This window comes from Triturus cristatus, chromosome 9 (assembly GCF_964204655.1).
Source record: "Triturus cristatus chromosome 9, aTriCri1.1, whole genome shotgun sequence".
Lineage (NCBI taxonomy): Eukaryota > Metazoa > Chordata > Amphibia > Caudata > Salamandridae > Triturus > Triturus cristatus.
The window spans coordinates 1,141,949,777-1,141,971,743 of record NC_140592.1 but is presented as its reverse complement, the minus strand read 5'-3'; the positions used below and the strand labels follow the sequence as shown (position 1 = coordinate 1,141,971,743).

The 21,967-nt window shown below is 52.0% G+C and overlaps 1 protein-coding gene across 5 annotated transcripts in view; it reads right to left on the bottom strand.

Annotated features, from left to right (window-relative positions):
* Positions 1-21,967, bottom strand: part of MGA (MAX dimerization protein MGA) — a 1,048,942-nt gene that overhangs the window by 433,303 nt on the left and 593,672 nt on the right. For all 5 annotated transcript variants that reach the window (XM_085627074.1, XM_085627072.1, XM_085627075.1 and 2 more), the window contains exon 12: positions 21,810-21,879. In XM_085627074.1, coding sequence (XP_085483200.1) covers positions 21,810-21,879 — 70 coding nt within the window. The remainder of the gene's footprint in view (positions 1-21,809; positions 21,880-21,967) is intronic.

Here is a 21,967-nt window from a genome sequence, read left to right as displayed (position 1 = left end):
ATAGGGCGTAGGCCCCCTTTGCCCTTCTTGGGAACCAGAAAGTAGTGGGAATAACAACCACGACCTACTTCTGGGCACGGAACGCGCTTGACGGCCCCCTTGGCCAAGAGGGCCGAAACTTCCTCGTGGAGAAGATTCAAATGATCCCCCGAGATACGGTGGTGCTGCGGTGGCATGGCTGGAGGGGACGTCTCGAAGGGGAGGGAGTAGTCCCTTCGGACGATTTGCAGCACCCACCTGTCCGATGTGATGGACCGCCAGTGGAGCAGGTCATGGTGAACTCTGCCGCCCACTGGCGTGGAGTGGGCTGACCGCGTCGTCCTCCAGAACCGCCTCGGTGGAATCCGCGACCGCGCGCAGGTTGGTTCTGCGGCTGGTGGCTAGGCGGACGTGAGGAGGCACCCCTTCCTTGGCCACGAAAGGGGCGAAAGGCAGAAGTTTGCGACCGCGGGGCCGAGAGGCCCAAGGACTTGGCCGTAGCCCGAGAGTCCTTAAAGCTATTCAGCGCACTGTCCGCTTTCTCACCAAAAAGGCGAGTGCCATCAAAGGGCATGTCCATGAGAGTGCTCTGGACATCTCCCGAAAAGGACGTGGACCGCAGCCAGGCGTGACGTCTAAGCGCCACCGTGGTAGAAATCGCCCTACCCAGCGAGTCCGTAGTGTCAAGCCCACATCTGATAGCATGTCGCGCTGCATCCCTCCCATCGGCCAGAGCCTGGGTAAGTCGTGTCTGGACCTCCTCCGGACACAGGGGCAGCACGTCCTCCACCGTATCCCACAGAGAGTGGGAATAACGGTCCAAAAGACAGACGGTGTTCAAGGACCGCAGGCCCAAACTAAGGGAGGAGAACAGCTTTTTGCCAAACTGTTCCAGTCTCTTGAAATCCCGGTCCGGCGGAGCGGTCGGGAAGGAGGATTGGGAGGTAGAAGCCTGGATAACCAGGCTCTCGGGGGTGGGGTGTTGGGACAGAAAACTGGGGTCGCAAGGAGCAGGGCGGTGGCGCCTGGCGACGTTCCTGTCCACAGGAGGAACTGTGGAGGGCTTGGACCAGGTGCCCTGTAGAACGTCAATGAGGGCCTCATTGAATTGCAGTAGAGGCTCAGTGGAGCTTGCTGCAGACTGAAGCACCTCAGTGAGGACGTTAGTTCTCACAGCCACGGCAGTCAGCTCGAGCCCAAGGGCTGCGGCCGCCTTGCGCAGCACCACAGAGAAAGCAGCACCCCCCTCCGAAGCCACAGTCGGAGGAGAGATGAATCCAGTGTCTAGAGAGGTATCCAGACCACTGGCCTCCCCCAGTTCATCTGCCCAGTCCTGTGACAGCTGAGCCTGAACGGCCATAGGATCCTCGGACCCCTCCCATTCGTTCGTCATCCGATTCCTGGTAAACAGGAGGAAGGAGCGGAGACGGACGATAGACATAATGTGTCTCCAGCGGCGCCGTATGCGGCGTCCATCGACGCCGTAACGGCGCCAGGTCCGGACCGGGGCTGAACTGGGGCACGACGCCGAGCGGAGCCGGCGTCGGAGGTGGAACCGGTGTCGACGCCGGCGGAGGAGGCGTGACGAGGTCGACCGGCGTCGGCAGGGACTCGGGGACGAGTCGTTCGGGCACTTGCGGCGTCGAGGCCGGAGCCGGCGCCGGAGCCGTCGACGGCGCCGGGGCCGGAGCCGCCGGCAGGCAAGGTTGCCGAGTCGGGTCCGCGGGGCCCGAAGGCACGCCAGCGGGCGTCGACGGCGGAGCCAGGTTCCTCATGGCCGAGAGGAAGGCACTGACTTCCGCCGGCGTCGCGTCAGTCCCAGGGACCGGCGGGTATGGGGACTTGCGCGGCGCCTGCGGCTCCGCTGGAGCCGCGGGGGTGGAATCACCCTGACCCTCGGCCGAGTCGCGCGACCGGCGAGGGGAGTCCGAAGAGCGGTGTTGCCTCTTGGACTTCTTGGAGTGCTTCGACTTACCCGACGACTTGGAGCCAGACGATCGATGATGACGTCGGCTGCGGCTCCGCGACCGATCCTTGGACCTCCTCCTGGACCGGGATCGAGAGGGGCGCGGAGCCGAGTGGCGAAGCTCGAGAAGCTTACGGGACCGCTCCCGTCTAGCCTTCGAGGTCAGGGCCTTGCAGTCCGAACACGACTCCGAGTCGTGGTCGAGGCCCAAACAGTAAAGGCACCAGCGGTGATGATCCGTAACCGACATCAAGCGGTTGCAGTCAGCACAGGCTAAAACCAGGCATCCTACCGGCACCGGAGTCGAGACAAGATCAAAAAGGATCAAAAAACTTAGTCAAAAAAGACTAAAAGGGGTAGCTCTCCCGGATCTGCGCTAACAGGCGCGGAAAAAAGAAGAACTGACGTCAGCGCGCGAGGGCGGCGTCTAAGTACTCCGACGACGTCATTCCGGCGCACGACGCCGACGACGGACGCGGAGCCGCCGACGACGCCTAGCGACGCGCAAGGGGTACTGCTGACGAAAAATCTTCCGGATCCAGTCTGACGCCTGGGGATATTCTAAGGTGAGGAATCTAACTAACGTGTTTCTTTCCAGTATGCATCTGTTCTTGGCATGTAGGACTGCTGACATTCATATCTGTGCATAGATCGCCGCCTAGTGTTGGGTCCGGATGTTTGCACGTTGTTGTCCTGGAAGAGTCTTCGAAGTATCACGAGATAGGTGACTCCTCCCCTGGACCACAGTGCGCATGGGCATCCTCTCCATCCTTAGATTGTTTTTCGCCATTGTGGCAGTGATGGAGTAGATACAATAAGTGATGACCATGCTATACAGTAATTCTGAGAGCTGCAGCTGCTACAGGCGCCGGGGAGGAGGGTGGGCGATATGAATGTCAGCAGCCCTACATGCCAAGAACAGATGCATACTGGTAAGTAGCATATTCAGTTCGAGGCATGTGGGCTGCTGAATTCATATCTGTGCATAGAATACATAGCAGTACCTCCTATTAGCGGCGGCTACCCGTGCCAGCTGCAGCAGTCTGAAAAAGAGTTTTGAGAACAGCCTGTCCTACAGCTGCCTGCTGTTTTGAGTGTACATCTACGCAGTAGTGTTTGGTAAATGTATGTATAGTGGACCATGTGGCTGCTCTACAGATTTCCTGTAAAGGAATGTTTCCTATGAAAGCCATGGACGCCCCTAACTTTCGTGTTGAGTGGGCTCGTGGGGGAATCGTTAATGTGCTTTTAGCTTTTTGATAGCAAATTTGAATACATTTAACGATCCATCTGGCTATCCCTGCTTTGGAAATGGCGTTGCCCTTGTGTTGTGGAGAAAAGGCAACGAAAAGTTGTTTTGTTCTCCTAAAGTCCTTAGTTCTGTCTATATAGTACATGAGGGCCCTCTTTACATCTAGTGTATGGAGCATTCTCTCTGCGACATTTTGTGGACTTGGAAAGAAAACAGGCAGTTCAATAGTTTGATTCATGTGGAACTGCGATATCACTTTGGGCATGAATTTGGGGTTGGTACGTAGTACAACTCTGTTTGCGTGAACCTGTATGAATGGCTCTTGAATGGTTAGTGCCTGGAGTTCACTAACTCTTCTTAACGAAGTGATTGCCACTAAGAAAGCTACTTTCCAGGTGAGGAATTGAATCTCACATGAATGGAGAGGTTCAAAGGGTGGACCCATTAATCTGGTGAGGACCACATTGAGGTTCCACACCGGTGCCGGTGGGTGTCTTGGGGGAATTACTCGTTTGAGTCCCTCCAGGAAGGCTTTGATGGCAGGCACTCTGAATAAAGAGAGGTGCTGCCTGTTTTGAAGATAGGCTGCTATCGCGGTTAAATGGATACGTATTGAATTGTATGCCAGATTGCATCGGTATAAGTGTTAGAGGTAACAGATGATGTTTTGAATGGATGCGTCTAGCGGGTCATTGTTGTTGCAGTAAATGACAAACCTCTTCCATTTAGCTGCATAGCAAGCTCTGGTAGTGGGTCTTCTGGCCTCCTTGATGATGTCCATACATTCAGGTGGCAGGTTTAGGTAGCCAAACTCTAAGACTTCAGGAGCCAGATCGCCAGGTTCAGCTGTTGCGGATCTGGGTGCTGAATTTCGCCATGGTTCTGCGTTAAAAGTGCGGGTTTGATCCGCAGCCTTTGATGCGGCACCACGGAAAGTTCTAGAAAGGTGGTGTACCATGGTTGGCGCGCCCATGTGGGAGCAACTAGGATGAGTGTCAGTGAGTGTTGTCGCAGTTTGCGTGCCACTAGCGGTATCAATGGCGCTGGGGGAAAAGCGTACGCAAATCTGCCGGACCAGTTCATCCATATCGCATTGCCCTGTGACTGCGGATGTGGGAACCTGGCGGCAAAGCTTTGGCATTTTGCGTTTTCGTTTGTGGCGAATAGGTCTATCTCTGGATGACCCCACTGTTGGAAGTACGGTTGGAGTACTGACGGATGTAGCTCCCACTCGTGCATCTGGTGGCTGTGTCTGCTGAGCAGATCCGCCATCTGGTTGTCCTTGCCGGGGAGGTGTTCCGCCATGAGGAATATGTTCCTCTGAATGGCCCACTTCCACATGCTCTGAGCCAGATGAGACAACTGTGGAGAGCGTGTTCCTCCCTGCTTCTGTATGGAGTACATGGCAGTCATGTTGTCTGTCCGGATCAACACGACTTTGTTGCACAAGTGTACTTTGAATGCCTTCATGGCTAGGAAGATTGCCATCAGTTCCAGAACGTTGATGTGCATCTTCTTTTGTTGTGTCGTCCATAGTCCCTGCACTGTGTAAGTGAGTACATGAGCTCCCCAACCCTGTAGAGAGGCGTCCGCCGCTGTCAGTATTATTTGTGGAAAAGGCTCGTGGAACGGTCGGCCCTTGCAAAGGTTTTGTGGATTCCACCAATGCAGAGAGTTGTATGCCTGACCGCTCACCAGCACTAGGTCTTTTAATTGCCCGTGAGCCTGATTCCATTGACGTGCCAAGCACTCCTGAAGCGGGCGCATGTGTAGTCTTGCGTGCGGGACTATGAAAATGCAGGAGGCCATCATGCCTATCAACTGCATGAACACTCGCGCAGGAAGGGAGTGTTGAGGTTTGAACTTTGAGATCAGCAATTGCATGCTGTTGATCCTCACTAGCTTTGGATGAGCTGTGGCTGCCAGAGTGTTTATGGTCGCGCCGAGGTACTGTCGTACGTGTGCGGGTTGGAGATGTGATTTTGGGTAATTTAGTGAGAATCCCAGACTGTGAAGAAGGTGAATGGTGAGGGACATGTGGCTGGCACATTGCTGGGCTGACTTTGCCTGAACAAGCCAGTCGTCCAGGTAAGGGTAGACGTGAATGTGTTGTCTCCGTAGATGTGCAGCCACCGTAGCTAGGCACTTGGTGAAAACCCTGGGTGCTGTTGTCACTCCGAAGGGGAGAACTTTGAATTGATAGTGATGGTCCTGAATAGTGAACCTGAGATATTTCCTGTGTGATGGGTGTATGGGTATGTGGAAATACGCATCTTTTAGGTCTAGTGTGGCTAGGAAGTCTCCCTGACTGAGCAGCGGGAGAACCTGCTGTAGGGTGAGCATATGGAAATGCTCTGAGAGAATGTAGTGGTTGAGGGGTCTCAGGTCTAGTATAGGTCTGAGTGACCCGTCCTTTTTTGGGATTAAGAAGTACAGAGAGTACACCCCTGTCCCCTGCTGGTCGATGGCCACGACCTCTATTGCACCTTTTTGCAGCATACTTAGCACTTCCTGCTGCAATAATGCCAAGTGCTCTACGGACATAGGACGGTGCTTTGGCGGTATGTTGGGTGGAGTGGATGTTAATTCGAGACAGTAACCGTGCTGGATAATGTCCCTGACCCACCTGTCTGTGGTGATGGTTTTCCACGTGGACAGGAACCGCTGGAGTCTCCCCCCGACAGGTGTTCTGTGGTCGGGGGGAAGGGAGAGGGCGTCACTGTTTGTTTTTGGGTGAGGACCTGGTGTTACCGTAACCACGTCCTCTGCCCTTGGTGCTGGAGCTACGATATCCACCTCTGTTGGTTTTATCGTAGGTACTCTGTGTGTTCCCTTTAGTGTATTGCTGCTGTGACCCCTGACCTCTAGCTGCTCCTCTATTCCCGGGGCAACGAAAGGAGCCACTGTGAAACTGCTGCGTTTGCAGAGTCCCCATTGATTTGGCAGTGTCAGTGTCTTTCTTAATTTTCTCGAGGGTAGTGTCAACTTCAGGGCCGAATAAATAGTCGGGGTTGACTGGTTGATTTAAGATGTTGTTCTGAATCTCCGGTTTGAAGCCTGATATTCTCAACCATACGTGTCGTCTCAACATGACGCTTGTGTTGATTGCCCTCGCCGCTGTGTCGGCAGCATCCAGGGCGCACTTGATGGATGCATTGGTAAGGAGTTGTCCCTCTCTGATGAGGAGCTCCGCTGCCTCTTTATATTCATCTGGCAAATGTTGGAGTAGCGATTCTAGTGTGTCGTAGTGGGAACGATCATAACGGGCCAGGAGTGCCTGTGTGTTGGCAATGCGCCAGATGTTTGCTGCTTGCGCTGCAATCCTTTTGCCTGATGTCTCCAGCACTTTGGACTCCTTGTCTGGGGGAGGAGCATCACCTGTTGTCAGCGAATGGGCTCGTTTGCGAGCGTTAGCAACTACCATGGAGTCCAAAGGTAACTGACCCCTAATGTACATAGGGTCTCCGGGTGCAGGCTTGTATTTTTTTTTCAATCCTGGGGTTTAGCACCCGTGCCCTGGTTGTTTCCTTAAAAATGTCTTTTGCAGGTTTGAGAACTCCTTTCAACATGGGCAGAGTTTTTACAGTTCTTTCGGAAGAGGCGAAAGTGTCCACCAAGAAGTCTTCTTCGACTGTGTCAGAATGGAGTTGAACTCCATGATTGGCAGCAGCCCGTTCTATGAGGGCATTAAAGGCAGCAGTGTCCTCCGTGGGAGATGTCTTTATATTGTAAAGCTGCGTGTCAGGAGTATCTGGTGCGTTACCCTGCTCGGTGGGGTCATCCCATGCCTGATCTGGTTATTGCAGATGCGCATCAGGATCGACATCCCCAGGGTAGGTGGTATCATCCCCCATACAGTCCTCTACTGCGTCTGTCTCTGAAGGCGTAGGAGAAAAGGACTGGGGATCCTGATGGGAGGGTTGTAAGCGTTCATGAAGCACTGGCTCCGACCCTGCTGGCAATTTGTGCTTGAGAGGGATTCTGTAGGAGTCCAATCCCCTCTCTGGCGTGATTTTCCGTTTGCGGAGCATCAGTCTACCAGTGTTGGCGTCGATGAGTTGTGGCTGTGAAGGCTCAAAATCTGTGTGTCCAGGAGACGGGGACTGTGTCTGTCGGACACGTGTCCGGATCTCGAACATCTTCGGCGCCGTGGACGGCGGCACGCCAAACGTGATGTTGGTCGGCGCCGAAGGTGCTTTAGGAGCCTTGTGCGTGTCGGGGCCCGACGTGGATCGGAGGGCTGCCCGTTCCCTGATGCGTTGCAACGATGCTGCGACCTGTTGCACGGAGAACGCCGAAGGTTTTTTGAAACCGGTCGGCACCTTGGAGGTGGGCGTCGACTGCTTTGGAGCCATGGGGTCATCGATCCGAAGAGAGGTATCGACGGTCGTTGGAGTCGACGACTTGGCGGGCGTCGCTGTCTTCGACGTCGACGCAGATGGAGCGGCCATCTTGACGTTGGTGGTCGTGGCCGACGGCTTCGTTGCCAGAGGCCGAGGTGCTTTGTGGGGACCGATGGCCTTTCTCTTCGGGTCGGCACCGATATCCGCTGCAGTGAGCTCGGCGCCGAAATCCCTTTTACCGCATTCGGGGCCGATGGCCTTTGCTGGCGTCGAAGGAGTGGAGGGCTTCGAGGCCTTCAAGCCGATTACAGCCAGTTTCACTTTTGGTTTCGGTGGAACTGGAGCGACGATTGGTTTCGGTTTCGCTGAAGGGAATCCAGTCGTTTTCGGTAATAATGGCTCGTGCGGAAAGTTCGAGGCCGGGCCTGAAGGCGGGGCCGAAGAACTTTGAGATTGATCTCGGGTAAGGCCCGGAGGCGATCCCTCGACCTGAGCCTTATGATGACGCATTTTGTCGGCCTCCGTATCGACGGGTGGGCCAAGCTCCTCGCTAGAGCTATCTTCTTCGGCCCCAAAGGCCTCATCGTAGTCTCCTACCTCTTCGATGACTTCTTCCCTTTGAAAAATCACCTCATCGTCGTCTTCCGATCGGGAGTCGTGTTCGGAAGCGGGGCTGGAGTCTACTTCTTCCACGCTCTCGGCGTCCTCGTCTTCGGTGCTGAAGATGTTGGCCGGGGCAGGCGCCGATTGCTGCGCTTCTAATCTCGCCGCCCGTCGATTCCGGAGAGTCTTCTTCGATCGGAATCGGGCACAGGCCATACATTTCGACTCATTGTGATCCGGTGAGAGACATTTGTTGCATACCGGGTGGACGTCGATGTGTGGGTATTTTGCGTGGCATAAAGGACACCGTTTGAATGGAGTCCTCGATTCCATAGTCGATGGAAGTTTGATGTGCGGACCAAACGGATCCGAAAAGCTGGAAAAAGGTTCTAAAGTACTAAAGAAACTAGTCGATACCGAACGGGAACAGTACTGACGATAACTAAAGGCCTTTTGGCCTTAAACTGAATTTTCCTAACTTGAGCTAAGATAAGCACATCCGAACCCAATGGCGGAAAAAAAACAATCTAAGGATGGAGAGGATGCCCATGCGCACTGTGGTCCAGGGGAGGAGTCCCCTATCTCGTGATACTTCGAAGACTCTTCCAGGACAACAACGTGCAAACATCCGGACCCAACACTAGGCGGCGATCTATGCACAGATATGAATTCAGCAGCCCACATGCCTCGAACCTTCTGTTGCGGCGTCCATGTGCCCTGTGCTGTGAGATGTAACAGATGAGCTCCCCAGCCGGAGAGCGATGCATCTGCCGTTAGGATTATTTGGGAGACCAGGTCCAGGAACGGTCGACCTCTGGAAAGGTTTGTGGTGTTCCACCACTGCAGAGAGCGGTGGGTGCGACCGTCTACCAACACCAGATCTGTCAGTTGTCCCTGGGCCTGGTTCCACTGGCGCGCCAAGCACTCTTGGAGTGGACGCATTTGGAGTCTTGCATGGGGCACTATAAAGATGCAAGAGGCCATCATCCCTATGAGCTGCATAAATACTCTTGCTGGGAGAGAGTGTTGGGATGGGAATTTTTGACGCAGCGCCTGTATTTTTGCAATCCTGGCAGGGTTGGGTTAGGCTATGGCCTTTGAGGTGTCTATGGTGGCACTGAGGTATTGTTTTGTGTGTGATGGTACCAGGTGGGATTTTTGATGGTTCACCGTGAAACCTAGCTGGTGAAGTAGTTGGACTGTAGCGGCGGTATGTTGCACACATTGTTCGTAGGACGTGGCTTTTATGAGCCAATCGTCCAGATAGGGGAAGACGTGAATGTGCTGTCTTCTGAGGTGTGCAGCCACTACTGCCAGGCACTTGGTGAACACCCTTGGTGCTGTTGTTACCCCGAACGGGAGCACCTTGAACTGGTAGTGTTGTCCGTCTACCACAAACCTGAGGAACTCTCTGTGAGACTGGTGTACTGGGATGTGAAAGTACGCGTCTTTCAAGTCCAGAGTGGTGAGAAAGTCGTTCTGGGAGAGAAGTGGAAGAACCTGCTGGAGGGTTACCATGTGAAAATGGTCCGAATGAATGTAGGTGTTTAGAGGTCTGAGATGTAAGATAGGTCGTAGGGTCTCGTCTGTCTTTGGAATTAGAAAGTACAGGGAGTAGACCCCTAAATGTTGTTAATTTATGGGGACCTGCTCTATTGCTCCCTTTTGCAGGAGAGAGATCACCTCTTGTGTTAGTAGCGCAGTATGTTCTTGCGACATAGGGCGGTGCCTGGGTGGAATGTTGGGGGTGTAGATGTTAATTCTAGGCAATATCCTGACTGAATAATTTGTGTCTCCCATCTGTCTGAGGTGATTGTTGTGAGAAGTTGGCCTGATGTATGATGTCACTAGTTATAGTGTACACCTTATATCAGTCCAAATACCCTTATGGTGATTGGTTGTAAAGTCAACCTCATAGACCAGCTATCCTAGTGGTAGCATGGACAAGAGCAGTCTTAGGCTAAACTCTGAATGGCATGTGAAGCCAGCTGTGATACCATATATAATCCCTTGAATACCAAATGAAAGGACACCACAACAGATATATATATAAAATAAAGTGTATTTATTCTAAGCAAACCCTCAGCACTCTTTATGAGTTTAGAGGTAAGTACAACACAGTCTTATTAATGCATACAGTAAGTCACACAGGTAAGTAATACAGTTAGGCCCTAGGGGCCACGCAAACCATATACTAAAGAAGTGGTATAAGAACCACTGTCACGGAAATAGAATAGGCCTAGGCCTAGGGAATCGCTGGGGCTACACTACACTAGCGTTAGTTAGGAAGTGGGAGGCCCACGGGATTCGTGTGTAGAGTGGAAACACTCACGCGTAATGCGTAAAAGTCAATAGCAATGTTACAGTTTAGAAATAGATAGATTTAGGACACTTCCGGAGTAGCTAGGAAGTTGAGACTTGAAAACTAGACACTAGGATAGTCACTATCCTGATGAGCACCGGAGTACCCAAGTTACCTAGCCCACAGGCTGCGGGTGCATAGGGGTGAAGATGCGTCGTTTTCGTCGTCGACTCCTATGGATGCCTGAAGAAAGATGCTGACAGGCAGTCAGTGAAGAGTGTCCGGTGGATCCCAAGGCTGGGATCAAGAAGAGAAGAAACCTGCAAGCAGAGGGGACAGAGTCAAGGTCACTAGCCAGTGACCACGTGGGACCAGGAAGGAACCAGGCGATGTCGTGAAGAGTTGCAGGTGAAGGTGAAGCTTGTCGCTGCAGCCAGGAGGACCAGGAAGCGTCGAGGACGACCAGGACCAGGAGGCGAGCTGTCCCACGAAGGCTCTTGCTGTCGGCGGCGTCGAAGTTGGACTAGGACTCACCAAGCCTTGGCAAGCGGAACCCACGAAGAACAAGGGACTTGCTTCTGGTGCAGACCAGGAAGGTCTGGGGTGCTTCTTCTTTGCAGAGAAGCGGGAGCCAGTCTGGAGGAGCCAAACCAGCGCAGAAGATTTCAGGGAGCGTCGTCACAAAGGCCACTAGCCAGCGGGCAAGCAACCGGACAGACGCGGCAAGCAGGAAAATGCTGAAGGGCCCCACGCAGGACTCGTGGAGTGTGGGGGGCTGGTCTTCGGTGCAGATGGTGCTTGGGGTTGGGGCTTCTCAATCCCCGGTGCACAACTTCGAGGGTACCTCAGAAGCTGCGCTGTAAGTTACTAGCCACTTTTCCCAGGTAGCCGGTCCCACGTCGCTCGTCGCCTCCACGGATCTCAGCTCTGCTGCAGATGTGGATGAGGGTCGGAGAAGTCTGGAAATCAAGGCTCTGGTCGGGCTCTGCAGTCGGTTCCTCGTCGAACGTTTTACAAAGCAAAGGGTAGTCACTTGATGGTGCCTGTTTGCACAGGGTAGCCACTCCTTGGCTACAAGGGAGATTCTTCAGTCTCCTTCTTTCGTCGAATGTCGAAGGTCCAGAGTTTCTGTTCAGTTTTGCAGGTTCAGGATAATCTAAAGTCTTGAGGCCCAACTCCCACTCTTATACTAATCTGGGGGGCTGGGATACCTGCTAGGTCACGCCTTATGGGTGGGACCTGGGAGGGGGTGGTTACACCCACTTCCCTTTGTCCAGTTTCGCGCCAGAGCTGGGGCTGGAGTGCCCCAGCGCCGGTTTGAACTGGACTATGCAAGGAACACCTTGTGTGCCTCAGGCATGTCTCATTCCTTTCAGCCCACCCTGCCCCAATACACTAAAGGCTGTCTGGGGAGGTGCTAGCACCTCCCCAAGCAGGAAACCTATTGTCCAGGCCTCCCTGGCTGGGATCACTCCCAGCAGCAGGAGGTCAGACTTGTGTCTGTGGCAGCAGCATCCATTTTGTGATGCTGAGGCTTTGGTCAGAGGTTACACAGCAAAGTAGGATTTTAACATGTCTCTCCCTCTAGAAGGGGGGAATAATATCCTCATCACCAGAAATGGTATGGGGGTATTATTCCAAAGTGTTAGACACCTTACACGACATGTTTTGATACAGCCCAACCATAGTTACCATAACCGTTTAAGATTATAAGGCACTTTAAGAGTATATGGTAGGCTATATCATAGAACAGCTATAAGGACATGGTTCCGAAAGCTGCAGACAGGCTCAGCTCATGCTAGAGCACCATCTCACATGTTACCAAGCACTCTGCCTCCAGGATTGTTAAGGCCTGCCATAGGAGTGACTGATAGGTACACATGTGTCTATATATAAGGTAGGTATAGGAATACTACACCTAAGCAAGGGGTGATTACATGACCTTGCCCCAGCTGAGTGATCAGCCAGTTGTGTCTGATTGGAAGGCCAGACCAGGGGTGGCATAATACATGCTGCAGCCCCTGGGAGGCCTAGGGTACACCTATGCCCTGGGTACCTAGGGTACACTGTACAGGGTCCAATAAGGTGATCCTTACCAATTGGTTATGTACCTAGGGTACATGGAGTCCATTTTACAGAGAGAGCAGACAGCCTGAGACCCTGAATGGCAGGATCTCAGGCCAACTAAGTCGAGAAACCAGCTAGACACTAGGCAAAAAGTTGGGGGTAACCATAGTCAGATATCCACCTTCCTACACAACCCCCCCCCAAACGAAAGGAGATAAGGCTGGCCTTGACAAGGTAAGCCTCTATTGCCTGAGTGGCCATATAAGGAAGAACCAGCACTGGCATGGTTACCCCCTGTCTCATGGTCCACTAAGCAATCCCTCATCCTAAAGATATCATAGGGTCTCCACCATAGGGAATCTCTACCTTTGGTGTGTCTTTGCAGAGTAAAAGGCTGGTGTTGAGATGGAGTACTGAAGTGAGTGTCCCCAAAGTGAGGCCTCAGCTTCCTCCAATCATCCTCCACCATGGATGCCTTTCTTTCTCTAACTGAGTTGCACTGTGCTCTCAGGGTCAGCCTCTGGCTACCTAAAGCTGGAGGCTGGGTCCCTTTTGTGGGCTTACTGGAGGGACAGGTCAGGTTTGGGGCCCTAAGGTCCCATGTTTGCCTGTGCCCAACAGAATCCCTCTGGGGGAGGTCCCTAACTACCTGTGAAGGGGATCCCTCAGGAATGTTTTTCCCCATCACCTGGCTAGGGCAACTAACCAGGCAATCCTCATTCTTTTGAAGGGGGGGTTCTTGTGGACAGGGGCCCTCTTGGGGTCCACTGGCCTCCCTGACCTCTGCAGCCCTGGGCTGACTGAGGCAGGGTAGAGAGAGGCAGGCTACCTGCACCAGACTGGGTCCCACCTTGGAAGGGGCCACTGACATCAGAGGCTCTGCCAGGCCAGGCCTGACTACCTCTGGGGCAGTTCCTTCACAAGGGGTGAGGTCAGATCCCTGAGGAGGCTGACCTTTTCCTAATGTCTGGGGGGAGGGAGATTTTTCTTCCTCCCCACTACTCTCTGTTTGTGTGGAGTGATCCATAGTTTCAGGCTTCACTACACCTATATCAATCTGAGTATGGGCTGAGACCATTACAGCCTTGCCAACCTTTTCAGGAAGGCACTCAGTTTGTGTTTGAGCTGTGACTGTCACAGCTCTGCCAATTTCTACAGGGAAGTCTGTCTGTGCCTGGGCTGTGGCTACCACTGCCCTTCCAACCTTTTCAGGGAGGAAAGCTACTTGGACAGGGGTTGTGACTGGCACAACCCCACTACCCTTTTTGGAAAGGCCTACCATTTTAGAATGGGTGTCTTGTTCAACTCCAGCCCAAGCTGAGAGTTCTAAGTCATTCCCCAGCAAGCAGTCCACAGGCAAGGTTGGAGACACTGCCACCCTTTTAGGGCCAGTGACACCTCCCCAGCTGAGACATACCTCTGCCATGGGATGACTGTTCTGTTTGCCATCAATGTTAGTTACCTGGTATGAGAAACCAGGCAAAAGCTGCTCAGAGGGAACTAGCCTATGGGCCACCATAGTGATGCTAGCTCCAGTGTCTCTGTAGGCCTCAGCTTTTCTACCATTGATGTAGGGTTCCTGTCTGTACCTACCCAAAGTGTTGGGACAGGCAGTGAAGTTGGCAAACCCCATGCCACCATCACAGACAAGAGTAGCTGCTGTAGGGGAATTGGCTAAGCCAGGATCCCCCTGTGTTCCCCAAGAAAACCCAACCAAATTTTTGGGGGCACTCCCACCACCTGGGGGATTACTGCTGACAGTAATAGGTGGTGTGACAGGAGTAGTTGGAGGAACAGTTTTGTTTTTAGCCTGTGGACAACTGCTGTCAGTTTTCCAATGCCCAGGTGTTTTACACACATGGCAGTAAGGCTTTTTAACTGTGGTAGAGGAGGTAGCTTGGGACCCACCACCCTGTGTGGAGTGTTGGGGCCCTGAGGAAGATTTCTCTTTTGCTTTATCCCCACCCTTCTCTTGAGGCTTGGTGGTATCTTTCTTTTGGTCACCACCCTGATTTTTAGGCCTAATCCTGGTCCTGACCCATTTATCTGCCCTCTTTCCCAATTCTTGGGGAGAGGTCAAATCTGAGTCTACCAGGTGTTGATGGAGAAGCTGGTTCTGACAATTACTAAGGATCTGCTCCCTCATAATCAAGTTGTACAATCCTGTATAGTCCTGCACCTTGCTGCCAGTTAACCAACCTTCCAAAGCCTTAGTGGCACAATCCACAAAATCAGACCAGTCCTGTGTCTGTGTCTTCTGGGTGTCTCTGAACAACAACCTATATTGCTCAGTGGTTAAGCCAAACCCATCTATCAGAGCACTCTTCAGGACTTTGTAATTGTTTGCATCCTCATCACTGACTGTGAGGAGCTTGTCTCTACCTTTGTCAGAAAAGGAGAGCCACAAGATAGCTGCCCACTGACTTTGGGGTACCTGCTGTACTTTGCAGGCCCTCTCCAAAGCAGTCATCCATTTGTGGATGTCATCCCCATTTTGATATGGGGGGACTATCTTGCTTAGGTTTCTATGGTCATAAGACCTATCCCTATCTCTAGGAATGTTGCTGCCACCAGTGGGTTCTGACCCACACAATTTTTGCTCTCTAGCCAGAGCAAGCTTCTCTTTGGCAAGGGCAATTTCTTCCCTCTGAATCCTCAGATTAGCTTCCCTCATTCTGGCTTTATGCTCCTTTCTCTCAGGTGAAGTCATTCCCCTGTGAGAGGAAGCATTAGAGATGCTAGAAACATGGGAGTGGATGGATTCCCTTGAAGGGGATCTGTCCCTCCTGCTTCTCTGTGAAAGCCTACTTGGGGGTCTGTATGGGGGGACCCCATGCAAACTCCCATGTAAACTTAGGTTAGCCTGGCTCAGTCTCCTTACTTGGCTCTGGCTGTCTACCTCTTCCTCTGAAGTCCCATCTGACTCATCTGTGGTGGGTAGACCCTTATCTACAGCTATGGCACCATCCCTGGCAGCTCTTTCAGCATCATAGGCCTCCAGAAGCTCCACTAGCTGTCTAAGGGTAGGGTTTGCACCCTGTTTTATTCCTCTGGAGGTACACAATTGTCTCATCTCCTGGAATGTTAAGGTATCATACCTAGAGGGGGTCTTCTGCAGACCTGCCCCTCCTGAGAGAGCATCTACTTGATCTCCTCCCAGAGGCATGATCTAGTGAGGGTGTGGTGTGTGCACCTACCTACACTAGTTGTTTCTACTAAACCTCTCTAGTAGTTGTAGTCAGGGTGTGTTACTCCCTTCACCCTACAACTACTAAGTCCAGTAGGACTTAAGTATTTTAAACTATGTTATATGTACCTAGACAATATCTGTGTGATCTTTCAATTTAGTATCACAAGATTACAATGGTATTACAACAGCAAGCTCAGATCCCAACCGCTGCTCACCAATGTGAGAAGTTGGCCTGATGTATGATGTCACTAGTTATAGTGTACACCTTATATCAGTCCAAATACCCTTATGGTGATTGGTTGTAAAGTCAACCTCATAGACCAGCTATCCTAGTGGTAGCATGGACAAGAGCAGTCTTAGGCTAAACTCTGAATGGCATGTGAAGCCAGCTGTGATACCATATATAATCCCTTGAATACCAAATGAAAGGACACCACAACAGATATATATATAAAATAAAGTGTATTTATTCTAAGCAAACCCTCAGCACTCTTTATGAGTTTAGAGGTAAGTACAACACAGTCTTATTAATGCATACAGTAAGTCACACAGGTAAGTAATACAGTTAGGCCCTAGGGGCCACGCAAACCATATACTAAAGAAGTGGTATAAGAACCACTGTCACGGAAATAGAATAGGCCTAGGCCTAGGGAATCGCTGGGGCTACACTACACTAGCGTTAGTTAGGAAGTGGGAGGCCCACGGGATTCGTGTGTAGAGTGGAAACACTCACGCGTAATGCGTAAAAGTCAATAGCAATGTTACAGTTTAGAAATAGATAGATTTAGGACACTTCCGGAGTAGCTAGGAAGTTGAGACTTGAAAACTAGACACTAGGATAGTCACTATCCTGATGAGCACCGGAGTACCCAAGTTACCTAGCCCACAGGCTGCGGGTGCATAGGGGTGAAGATGCGTCGTTTTCGTCGTCGACTCCTATGGATGCCTGAAGAAAGATGCTGACAGGCAGTCAGTGAAGAGTGTCCGGTGGATCCCAAGGCTGGGATCAAGAAGAGAAGAAACCTGCAAGCAGAGGGGACAGAGTCAAGGTCACTAGCCAGTGACCACGTGGGACCAGGAAGGAACCAGGCGATGTCGTGAAGAGTTGCAGGTGAAGGTGAAGCTTGTCGCTGCAGCCAGGAGGACCAGGAAGCGTCGAGGACGACCAGGACCAGGAGGCGAGCTGTCCCACGAAGGCTCTTGCTGTCGGCGGCGTCGAAGTTGGACTAGGACTCACCAAGCCTTGGCAAGCGGAACCCACGAAGAACAAGGGACTTGCTTCTGGTGCAGACCAGGAAGGTCTGGGGTGCTTCTTCTTTGCAGAGAAGCGGGAGCCAGTCTGGAGGAGCCAAACCAGCGCAGAAGATTTCAGGGAGCGTCGTCACAAAGGCCACTAGCCAGCGGGCAAGCAACCGGACAGACGCGGCAAGCAGGAAAATGCTGAAGGGCCCCACGCAGGACTCGTGGAGTGTGGGGGGCTGGTCTTCGGTGCAGATGGTGCTTGGGGTTGGGGCTTCTCAATCCCCGGTGCACAACTTCGAGGGTACCTCAGAAGCTGCGCTGTAAGTTACTAGCCACTTTTCCCAGGTAGCCGGTCCCACGTCGCTCGTCGCCTCCACGGATCTCAGCTCTGCTGCAGATGTGGATGAGGGTCGGAGAAGTCTGGAAATCAAGGCTCTGGTCGGGCTCTGCAGTCGGTTCCTCGTCGAACGTTTTACAAAGCAAAGGGTAGTCACTTGATGGTGCCTGTTTGCACAGGGTAGCCACTCCTTGGCTACAAGGGAGATTCTTCAGTCTTCTTCTTTCGTCGAATGTCGAAGGTCCAGAGTTTCTGTTCAGTTTTGCAGGTTCAGGATAATCTAAAGTCTTGAGGCCCAACTCCCACTCTTATACTAATCTGGGGGGCTGGGATACCTGCTAGGTCACGCCTTATGGGTGGGACCTGGGAGGGGGTGGTTACACCCACTTCCCTTTGTCCAGTTTCGCGCCAGAGCTGGGGCTGGAGTGCCCCAGCGCCGGATTGAACTGGACTATGCAAGGAACACCTTGTGTGCCCCAGGCATGTCTCATTCCTTTCAGCCCACCCTGCCCCAATACACTAAAGGCTGTCTGTGGAGGTGCTAGCACCTCCCCAAGCAGGAAACCTATTGTCCAGGCCTCCCTGGCTGGGATCACTCCCAGCAGCAGGAGGTCAGACTTGTGTCTGTGGCAGCAGCATCCATTTTGTGATGCTGAGGCTTTGGTCAGAGGTTACACAGCAAAGTAGGATTTTAACATGTCTCTCCCTCTAGAAGGGGGGAATAATATCCTCATCACCAGAAATGGTATGGGGGTATTATTCCAAAGTGTTAGACACCTTACACGACATGTTTTGATAAAGCCAAACCATAGTTACCATAACCGTTTAAGATTATAAGGCACTTTAAGAGTATATGGTAGGCTATATCATAGAACAGCTATAAGGACATGGTTCCGAAAGCTGCAGACAGGCTCAGCTCATGCTAGAGCACCATCTCACATGTTACCAAGCACTCTGCCTCCAGGATTGTTAAGGCCTGCCATAGGAGTGACTGATAGGTACACGTGTCTATATATAAGGTAGGTATAGGAATACTACACCTAAGCAAGGGGTGATTACACGACCTTGCCCCAGCTGAGTGATCAGCCAGTTGTGTCTGATTGGAAGGCCAGACCAGGGGTGGCATAATACATGCTGCAGCCCCTGGGAGGCCTAGGGTACACCTATGCCCTGGGTACCTAGGGTACACTGTACAGGGTCCAATAAGGTGATCCTTACCAATTGGTTATGTACCTAGGGTACATGGAGTCCATTTTACAGAGAGAGCAGACAGCCGGAGACCCTGAATGGCAGGATCTCAGGCCAACTAAGTCGAGAAACCAGCTAGACACTAGGCAAAAAGTTGGGGGTAACCATAGTCAGATATCCACCTTCCTACAATTGTCTCCCAGACGTGAAGGAAATGTCGTAGTCTGCCTCCGACCGGAGTGGAATGGTCTGGAGGGAGCGGGGAAAAGTCATTGGGCAGGAGGTGTGGCAGAGCGGGCGGTATTTGTTTTGCCTCTGCCCTTATAATTATTGCCTCTGTATCCGCATCTTTGATAACCCTTCGTGAAGGTAGACTGAGGAGGGGGATTTATAGGACGTGGGTGCACTGTCCGAAGAGTAGCCTCTGCCCGTGCCCCGAAAGGAAGAACGGCGAAAGGAGCGCCTGGGAGTCTGTGTTTGTAGGGCTCCCATAGATTTCGCCGTGACTGTATCTTTTTTCATTTTTTAGGGCCAAATAGATGATCTTGGTCGAATGGGTGATTTAGTATAGAGGCTTGAACCTCTGGTTTAAACCCTGAAACCCTGAGCCAGGCATGGCGACGGAGAAGGACACTGGTGTTTATGGCCCTGGAGGCTGTATCTGCTGCATCTAGGGCACATCGTATCGAGGTTTTGGTTATTGTTTTTCCCTCTTGAATAAGTTCATTAGCTCTAGTCTTGTACTTTTCAGGGAGATGGTGCATGATGGTCTCTAGCTCATCATAGTGCGTCCTGTCGTATCGGGCCAACAGTGCTTGCGTATTGGCAATACGCCATATATTGGCCGCTTGTGACGCAGTGCGCTTCCCTGACGCATCTAGGAGCTTGGACTCTTTGTCAGGTGGGGGCGCCTCGCCTGACGCCTGAGAATTTGAGCGCTTCCTGGCTGTAGATACCACTAGGGAATCTAATGGTGCAGGGCCTTTAATGTAGGAAGGGTCTGTAGGGGCGGCTTTGTATTTCTTCTCTATCCAAGGGTTTAGGACCCTATCCCTGACTGGGTCTTTAAAAACCTCAGGGACATGTTTAATTACGCCCTTTAACATAGGTAGAATGGCAGTGGACCTATGTGTATCGTCAAAGATGTCTAGGAGGAAGTCCTCCTCCACTGGGTCGGTATGTAACTCCACCCCATGGTAGTGTGCCGCCCGTTGTAACATGTGGTGAAAACCCAAGGAATCTTCAGGAGGGGATGGCCTAGATGGATAAAGGTCATCCTGTGGGACATCTGGGATGTCCGGATTGTTATAATCATCCCATGGGTCTGGAGATCCAGTAGGGGTGGGATCTTGTGGCACATCTGCTGGATCATAGTAAGGGTCCCCCAAATCGTCTGGGACAGGAGACAAGGTGGGGGAACGATGAGGTGGAGGGGGTGGAAGTGGAGAGGGTGGAGGAGGTAGAGGAGGTGGGGAAGGCACCCTGAAAGGAGAGGTAGCAATTTCCTTTCTCTTTGGAGGTGGAGGTGGAGCCGGCTTGTCCAGGTGTCTCTTTTTTGAAGACAATGTCAAGTGTCCGGTCTTTGGATCCTTGGTGAGGGTTTTTTGCAAAGGATCCAGTGTGAAGAGCTCCTGTAACACTGGTTGTTCGGTCGGCGCCGAAGGTTTCGGGGCCGACGGCTTTTTAGGTTTGTCGAAGCCGTGCTTCCTGGGAACCTCTGTTTTTTTGGTCGGTGCCGAAGAAGGTTTCGGCACGGGAGTGTCGGTGCCGAGGGTCTTGTGATGTTTGGTCGGCGCCGGAGGAGCAGGATTCGGCACCGAAGACTTCGGTGCCGGGTTCGGAGTGGAGGTGGAGGACGATTTTGTTTTCGGTGCCGAAGGGTGTTCCTCGGCACCGGTGGCCGGCTGGCTCGAGCCCGAGCTGCCAGAAGGCTTAGAAGGCTTCTTTACCGGGCCCGAAGGTGGGGTGTGAGAAGCAATGTCCTTGGTCTTGCCTAGGCCCGGAGGCGAAGGTGTGACCGAAGCCTTTTTCGGTTTCGGCGTGGGCGTGGGAGGGGGAATTGTACTCACGATCCGCTGCGCCGGGGTGATGTCCTCCACATCTGAGTCGTCGGCCTCGGAAGCGCTGACGAGGTCGTCGTCCTCCTGTTCGATGTCCTGCTGTCCCGGAGCTTCAACGTCGTCCCCGAAGATGTCGACTGGAGCGGAGGTCGAGGAGTGCGCCATGCTGCGTCTAGCCCGTCGATCTCGAATTGTCTTTTTTGAGCGAAAAGACTTGCAGGCGGGACAGTCTCGGGCCTCGTGTTCTGGGGAGAGGCAGAGGTTGCACACCTCATGGAGATCGGTGTGGGGAAACTTGGACTCACATCGAGGGCACTTCTTGAAGGGAGTTCTTTCCATCAGCCGAGACCAGAGCCGGAATATGCCCGAAGGCCGCCGTCGACCACCGGAATCGAAGAAGTGCCGAAGAGAAGATGAGTAAGATGATTTATATCTTTAAAGAAGCTCGATGAGCGAGGATTTGTGCGTCGATCGGTGAACTGGGAAGTTCGGAACCGGAGCGCGAAGTATTACATCCGAGCCCGATGGCGGAAAAAAAACAATCTGAGGATGGAGCCGAAGCCCATGGGCAATACTAACCAGAGGAGGAGTCACCGACCTCGTGACTCCCAAAGACTTTCCAAGAGGAAAAACAAACTGCAAACATCCGGGCCCAACACCAGATGGCGATCTATGCACAGTGTATAATCTGCAGCTCATATGCCTCGAACACAAAGTTTCGAACCGTAGCGCAAAAGTTACATCCAAACCCAATGGCGGCAAAAAACAATCTGAGGATGAAGTCGATGCCCATGCGCACTATCGTCCAAGGGAGGAGTCACCTATCTCGTGACTACAAAAGACTTCTTGCAAGACAACAACAAGGTGCAAGCATCCGAGCCCAACACCAAATGGCGATCTAATGCACAGTGTACGATCTGCAGCACATATGGCTCGAACAGAAAATTCCCTGCAGGTTTCAAAACTCACTGTTAAGGAGAAAAGATAGTGAGTAAGAGAATGAATCTAGGATATAGGTGTGGACAGGAAGAAGTGTCCAGAATCATTCTCAAGGCTCAGAATAGATACTTAAATTGTTGACAAATAGGTATATAGTCTGTGACATCACTAACATAGTATAACATTTAGAATCCAATTCTTAAAGTCGAAAATGTGAAGTTGCAGACAATCCAATGTAGGAGAAAAAGTTCATACATCACTTTGAAAAAAAAAATCTAAGTTTTTCTGTATACATTACTTCATTCAAAAACAAGTTGTAACTAACGGAATTACTCACTAACCTGTTGAGTTCCCCTTTGCTTTTTCCATCTTGTTTACTGTTCCTTTTAGCTGACGTTCAGGATAATGCTCCTAGGAAAAATACAAAAGAAAAGTTTAAATAGTACAAGTAAACAAAAAATGTAAATGCGGACTACAAACAAATATTTAATTTTAAGCA